Below are 7,784 nucleotides of genomic sequence, written 5' to 3'. Positions count from 1 at the left end.
GGTGTGTGTGTATATATAGTATGTGTATGTATGCAGGTGCTTTTGTATATATATAATATGTGTGTGTACATAGGCATTTGTGTGTGTGTGTGTGTATATATATATACACATACAGAGGTGTGTGTGTGCATGTAGGTGTATGTATATAATGAGTGTGTATCTCCATATAATATGTAGATATGTATATGTATGTAGGTGTGTGTGTATGCATATGTATTTGTTTGTGTGTGCATAATATGTATAAATGACCTCTCTCACACGCACACACACACACCACCATTTCAATCCAAATTACCATTTATAGATAAACTTGTAAAGACACAGATCCTATTTAAATAGGTCTAAACAGTAAGCTTTTCAGAATCAGATGCATCATCTACCCCATTATTTTTGATAATGCAAAAAACAGTTCTACTACAGTGGTGATACAAGGTAAATGTGCGAAGCAGCTAGTATTCGATACGGATTTGGCCAATTTTGAGGACAGTGATTCGAATCACTGTCCCGAATCAATTGGGTGAATCTGATTCAGAGATTTGGGTGCAGCCAAATCAGCTGAATCTCCAAATCGGCCCCATCCCTCTGCCCACTCTCAATGGGTGCCCCACCTGCTCTCCCAACTCCTGGCTCTTTAAAAAAAAGCCCACACTTACCGGTTGCTGCCAGGCTGGGGGTGGGGGGAGTGATCCCGACTGTCTCCCACTGCCCCATACCATGTGAGAGGCTCTGCCACAAGCCCCCCAACCCCCACCCACTCAATCAGCCCCCCACGGGTGCCATGCCCACCCCAGCTTCTGGCCCTTAAAAAATAAAAAAGCCCTCACTCACCTGCTCCTGCCAGGCAGGGGGGCAATCCCTGCTCCCCACCACTACCACATGCTGCAGGGAGGGGTGCTCTTCCATAAGCCCCCAAAAGTCTCAAGGCTGCTGAAGGAGATGGTGAATGTGGGGCTTTTTTTTTTTCTTAAAGAGCCAGGAGCTGGGGTGGGCAGGGCAGTCATGGAGGGATGGGGGGTTGGGACAGTGGGCGGGCGTCATGGGGGCACTCAGGAAGCTGGGGGAGCAGGCGGGGAATGGGGCTTGGCAGGGGTCCCCCCATGATCTCCTCCCCCCCTTCTGCTCCCCCTCCACCTACTTACCAGCATGGAGTTTGGGTCCAGCTCCCTGCTGCAGCAAGCGGGGACTGCCCAAATTGCCAAAGCTCTCCGAATCTTTTCCGACTCAATTCAGAGAACTTTGAATCGATTCAGACCTTTTCATTGGTCTCCTGATTCAATTCGGATTCAGAGATCCTCCAAATCAAATCAGCACCTGAAGATATGCACAGCCCTAGTAAATGCACACCTGCCTGGTATTGTAATAAGAGCTTGTGATATTTCTGTTTCACATGATAGCTGTGGCTATGGTTTAACTACTTTGTGTGCTGTGCAAATTAAACTCTGATTCCATTACATGATCCAGGATACTGCTTAGCCATCCAGTCATCCAGTCATTTGCCCATGGTGGTAGGAGGTGTCAAATGTCATAATGCCTCTGCATTTAACTGAGCTATCACAGTTTTTACCAGTTGGGGATCTACTGCATTCATTCCTGTAAGTCTGAGAGTAGTCACAGTGACTTCAATTAAGATTATTTTTGTTTCTAGTGTGCAAACTATTATTTGCAGGCTCAAGGCACTTATTATTTGTACTGATTAATCTCTTTTCAATTAGTTTAGAAAAGATATCTTAAACATTTTTTAAAGTTTTTTTAACAATTTCTTTTTTTCATTTGAAATGTCTTCTAATTTTATTGACTGGTAAATTATAGTAAGTGCAAACCAAATGTACAGTAACCTAGTTACAGAAAAAGATCAAAACCCCTAAGTTAACATGGTGTAAAACATGAACTCCAAGTACTTATGCACTACAGAGTTTTCTTTATATCTCTTAACAGTGAGTTGTTTTACATTAACATTAATAGGGTTGAAATTGTTGCTCTTTGATCTGTTTTGCAGATGTAGAACTGTGTCATGGTGCTCCAACTTTAAATTAATGATGCACAGCAATCATGAAATTCTTGATAAGACATGACATTTTAATCATGCTTTACAGATCCTGCTAAAAACAGTCAAGAGTTGTCAGCATTTTCCATATTGCAAGCTTTTAGAGCTGCACATGTTATTTCTAAATGTAGTTGCCATAGGTGATGATTATTTATATTGTCTTGGTGGAAATAACAGGATGCTTCTTGAATAAAGAACACTTTTGCTTAAAATGAATATGTTGCCTTGTAGTTCAAAAATCTACCCCATATATAAGCAGACTAACTGTTATTGTGTATACGCTGATGCAGAGGACTCTGTGTTTTTGGATGATGAAAAGGAAAGGGAAGAGTATGTCCTGAATGACGTTGGCGTGATTTTCCATGGAAACATCAATGATATAAAAACCAGAAGCTGGAATTATGGTCAGGTGAGTTATTTAAAAGTTTTCTGACTGGTCCATACTGTACTGCACTTCAGTTTAATCGCTGCCAGATTCTAGTTGAAATAATAGTCTCTCAAGAGGGACATTACCAGTCACTCTTTGAGAAACACAAAAGCATCTGAAATTGCATAAAGTGGGTATATTCCTAATCCAGAAAAAATAATTTCATAATATCTAATATTTAAAGAGCTTATTTTAGGTGCATATTTCAGATGGTAAGAGGCTGCCCACTGAGAACAAAAAAATTATTAGCAGACATTTCCAAAATACACAAGAATTTTGTCTGCTTCGTTATTGCTTCTACAAGATCAAGCCTAATTGGGACAAATGAAGGTAAGAGTGTTTCAAATTTTATAATTTCTGTGTGGAATGATCTGTATTTGCTTTACCTCCTTCCACCGCTTAGTGAAAATAAACATTTTCTCATGTGTTATCTTGACACAAGTTTTGTACAGAGTTCCTAAAATTTTATCATACCTAAGATTTATATGATCATTTTGAAAAGATTTCGGAACTGTGGCACTGTCTTAACACAAGCATTGATTTCTCTGTTAGAAGTGTGTGGGCTGACTTTCTGCCCAAGGATGTTTGGGACATTCCACATTCTGCCCATGCTTTAATTTTTTTTCCTCTTTTTTCCCTTTAGTAAAACCTGGAGGGTCTGATTTCCAGCCCCCACTTCTCCTCACCCCCTTTTTAAAACTTTTTGCAAACACCCTCCCTTTCCAAAATAAGTGAAATACAGGTGGGACCTGGGTGAAACAAGTAGAGAATTCTGATATGATCATTCACTTCCATGTTTGTGTGCCAACAGGACCTCTGCCAAAGATTCTGAGCAATGAATAGATATCTTATCTATTTAGATCCTAGTCTGTCTCAATCCTGCTTTTTTCTCTCTATCAGCCAAATTAATTGGTTTCTCTGATCACTTTAGCAGTGTTTTAGCAATGCAGAAGCAGCCTCCTGATTCCTAAATATTAGAGATGTTCATATCCAGTGTTTTCCTTCAGGTCCACCTAGATAGCAATTTAATTTAGGGACTGAAAACCTGGTGTAGAGCTTGTTATAGTGTTTGGGAACAACTGTCCTGGAAGAAGAAATCTAGGAATGGATTAAGCCGCATTTTACCTGGGTTTATAGCTGCAGTGAATCACCACAACAGAACCAGGCAACCATATTTGTTGGTTCATCAGATTTTAACTTTTTGTAACTCTTCGGGTTTTAACTGAGTTGCACTCACTTTGTCAAACGGTGGATCTTTAAAGCCAAAATAAATCTCTAGGATAGTTATTTCTACATGCCTCATTGTATATAATATGTATGCTCTTTTATACTGTGTGTGTGTAACACAGAAATATGCATATATATGCCTAAGGGGTGTCAAACATACAGCTCACAGGCTGGAGGTGGGCCATCCAGCCCAGAGGGCTTCTTGTAGCCCTTGGGACCACCCACCTCTGTGGGCTACGTTGGTCACCCACTTGTCACCAGGGCTGTTTGAGTCCCTGCAGTAGTGGTGTTAATCCCTGCAGATGCCGGACCTGGTGTTTCTGGTGGGTTTTGGAATTCAGGGAGTTAATAGTGTGTCCCCACCCTCCTCCCCCTTTACCTGCCAGCAACATCAGGGTTTTTAGCTGACCCTGGTGATTAAAATTGGTGACAAGAGACAATTGGGAGGAGGGCCCTGGGAGGTTGAGCAACATTGGCATTAACTCCCTGGGTTGGGGAGCCACACTGAAACAGCAGCTCCAGCCTCTGTGGGGATCAACGCTGCCGCTGTTGCTGCTTGCAAGTTAGCCAGCCCAGAGAAAGTCTTGTGGTCCAGCTAAGCCCGCAGGGCCAAATGAGTTTGACACCCCTGATTAAACTTATGACTAAATATTTATGACAGGCAGACTAAGATCTCAGGCAGCAACATTAAAATGAACATCTTATAAATGGTAGATGACAAGGGTTTAGAGCAGAGTACACTTCTTATTGATCTAACTTGGGTCTTTGATGCTGGTGATGACTTGATGTGAGGAAAATAGATGTCTGGTGATGGTGAAAGTGACAAGTCATTGGATCCAGCCAGCAGCAGAGTAACTGGTGACAGATGGGACTGATGCCAGCAGATCTGAGTTAAGGGGTTTACACGGTCAGTTGGGAGGCTCATGTTTTGAAGGGAGTGTCCCTAAAGAGCTACCCTTGACCCAGAATTATTTACAAGATGTACCAGTGGTATTGATGTTTCCTAGGCAAATGCTTCATTTTGTATGGAGGATAGGATGCTGGAAGGGGCTCCCTTGAGACATGTGGGCCCCCACTGAGAATTCAGTTTTGCACTGCAAGTCCCAAAGAAATCAAATTAATGCAGTTATGGTTGCCAGAGCTGAGGAGATAAATGATGATATATGGATGCTATTTTGGATGGTTTTGCATTAGAATGCAACAATGTATCTTACTATAGTTTGTCAGTGACATAATACAGACAAGTTTTTCTGTATTTGACCTATTAGAAAACAAAACTCTCTAATAGCATGATCTGTCTATAATTATACGGAGAAGATCATATTGTTTCAATCCCAGCCTATGATATAAATACTTTTGATGTTTATGAATATAGAAGATAATTTTATTAGGTCATTTTTTTCTGTCCTCTGTTCTTTCCCAGAGGACAGTGATCTTTGCCGCTGCTATGCAATTTCTCTTAAACAAATTGAACTACATCATGGGACAAGTTCTTTGATGATGAATTCTAGTCTATTTAGGCACCTCTGCCCTCTAATCCTTCCTGTCCTTGTTATTTCTGGAACCCAGAAGTTTGAATTTTTGACTTTCATTTTAAGAAGACTGCTTTAGGTCACTGGTCTTTTTTAAGTCCTAAGCTCAAAAGCCAGAGCTAATCAATATGATGTAGCTAATTGCCAGTTTATTCTAAATATATGTTCAAAATTACTATTTTTTGAGGTATGGTGACTTTGACCTAACTTTGGCAGCCCATCAGTTGCTCAGTTTTGGGCTCTGCAATATGTGTGTCAGAAAGGTCCTCTAATATTAATGAGTCTGGGCTCTGTGAAAGACAGTGAGGGCTTATTGAATAGACTAAATTCTTGTAGTTGTTATACCTTCATATTATATATATATTTAGTCACATTCATTTTTTTTGTGCTGTAAAAAATGGCTTTGTTGCTCTCCCCTTCAGGTGTCCAGACCAGGATGGACTGAAAGACTATTTTTTCTTGCACTTTTTATTAACCATGGTAATTAATATTCAAGAAAAATGATATTATAAATTCCAAGTCAAACTTTAGTATGATCAGTGTTATGGGGAAGGGTGATAACTTCTCATTTGCTTTCCAGAATAAGAACTGAAGAAGCCTGTGTGTTTTTCTCTTCTAGTTTGAAGAGGGCCTTCTGGATGCTTGCCTGACCATTATGGACAGAGCAAAACTGGATCTCTCTGGGCGGAGCAATCCAGTCAAAATAAGTCGAGTTGCATCTGCAATGGTATGAAAGAAGCACCTGAAATGTATCAGAAGAGTCAGTTCCTTTAAAAGTGATCTTGAATGGCCACTTTGGATCTCACTGATCTGCCCCACGGTGCTGTATTGTTAATGTTCTGTTGAAACCCATCTTGTTCCATCCATGCATATGTTGAATTCTAGAGTCTTCCATTATATCTCACTCCACAAAAGCCCAGGTCTTCGTGTTGGCTTCTCATATTGTCTCAAACTTTCAGACATTGGACATCTTGGTATGGTGGGCATTCTAGCAGGTGAAGTAATTGATAAAGCCAGTCCTTCTAATGAGAGGCAAAACAAGACGTTGATTAGGGTGAGGAGCTAGAGGTGTTAGTTTTAGCTTTTTCATTGATCCGGAGATAGATCCACCAAGAGAAGTTAGGGCTGTGAGGCTAAACATTGCAGCATCTACCTTTTGGGAGCTTAGCTGCCTAGTGGAATTCGTAACATACAAGTTAGGCACATGGGTCTTTCACAAAATGCATGGGGAAGTTAGGCACCTAAAGATGGGATCCCCAATGGCACTGTGCTGAGTTGGAAGACTGACATAAATAAAGGCTGAGGAGAGGGCTGGATCTTGGATTCCAGACCTCTCCAGGAATGAGGTGCCAATGCCAAAACTTTATTGTTAAATGCTTAAGCACTTTCTTTCAAAAACCAAGCAGGGGGTTAGTCTTTATAATGTCCGGGGTGAAGGAGTGACCTTTCTTTCTATGTAATAGCTCACTAATTAGAGCACTCGCACAGGATGCGGGAGACTTGGATACTAGTCTCTCATCTGCCTGTTGGGATTTGAATGCATATCTTCTGTCTCCTAGAACAGTGGTTCTCAAACTTTTTTTTTCATGGACCACTTGAAAATTGCTGAGGGTCTCAGCAGACCACTTAATGAACATTTTTTGTTCTACAAATCAAAGCACACAATTCATATTTTAACACAGATATTCTCAATTGTTCTGCATCCTTTCTGCGGACCACCTGAATGGAGCTTGTGGGCCAGTGGTGATCCGCAGACCAGAGTTTGAGAACCTCTGTTCTACAAGATTGCCTTAATCACCAGGCTCTGTGGTATTCTGAAATAGGGACATTTTCAGTTCCTTCAGTTAAAGCTACCATACTTCACACAGAATAGGTAAATATTAAATAAGCCAGAAAGCAAGGAGTGAGCATGAGATTTTCCTAGTGGTTAAGGCATTCTCTTCCTTTTTTAATTTTTAATCTAACAACTGTGTAACTATCCCATACAAAGTAGAATCTCTTCACCAAGAGATACTGATTGATAGATCTCTTCTGAGAGGTGAGAAATGTAGATTTAAATCTTCCTAGGCAGGGAAGCAAATTGAACCTGGGTCTCCCACATCCCAGATGAGTTCTCTTAATCATTTGGTTCCTGGATGAAGGGAGGCAACCAAACTGTCCCTGGCCACCGGGTTTTGTGTGGGGCCTGATACTGTAGGTATTCTCTGAGAACAGCTACTAGATCAGGATCTATAGATGACACAGGCAGAGGCCTAGGCAATGAAGGGCTCAGTACAGTTGAGACTGAGGGGCTTTGAGTACATTAATGTGAAAACTTGGGAGCACCTTCAAAATTAGTCAAGAGTTGAGCAGGAGTTTAAAGATCTAAAGGCCGGACAGCCAAAAATGGCAGTTAGAATACTGGTGCTCAGATTCTTTGTAAATTTAAGCCACCATGTTTTTGCCCTCAGGAAAGCCACTTAACGTAACTGCACCTCAATTTCTTTGATCTTGAATTGATTGTAATGATAATTAATGTTGTAAGTAGATAAGGACAGTTTCAGGGTGTTGGCAA

At 40.9% G+C, this 7,784-nt stretch overlaps 1 protein-coding gene across 2 annotated transcripts in view; it reads left to right on the top strand.

Moving 5' to 3' along the window:
- Positions 1 to 7,784, top strand: part of F13A1 (coagulation factor XIII A chain) — a 97,295-nt gene that overhangs the window by 45,548 nt on the left and 43,963 nt on the right. For both annotated transcript variants that reach the window (XM_019542911.1, XM_019542901.1), the window contains 2 exons: positions 2,335 to 2,453; positions 5,850 to 5,957. In XM_019542911.1, coding sequence (XP_019398456.1) covers positions 2,335 to 2,453; positions 5,850 to 5,957 — 227 coding nt within the window. The remainder of the gene's footprint in view (positions 1 to 2,334; positions 2,454 to 5,849; positions 5,958 to 7,784) is intronic.

This window comes from Crocodylus porosus, unplaced genomic scaffold (genome assembly GCF_001723895.1).
Source record: "Crocodylus porosus isolate Cpor-Errol unplaced genomic scaffold, CroPor_comp1, whole genome shotgun sequence".
Classification (NCBI taxonomy): Eukaryota; Metazoa; Chordata; order Crocodylia; family Crocodylidae; genus Crocodylus; species Crocodylus porosus.
Note: the sequence above shows the minus strand (reverse complement) of the source record. Positions and strands in the feature narration are given on the sequence as shown.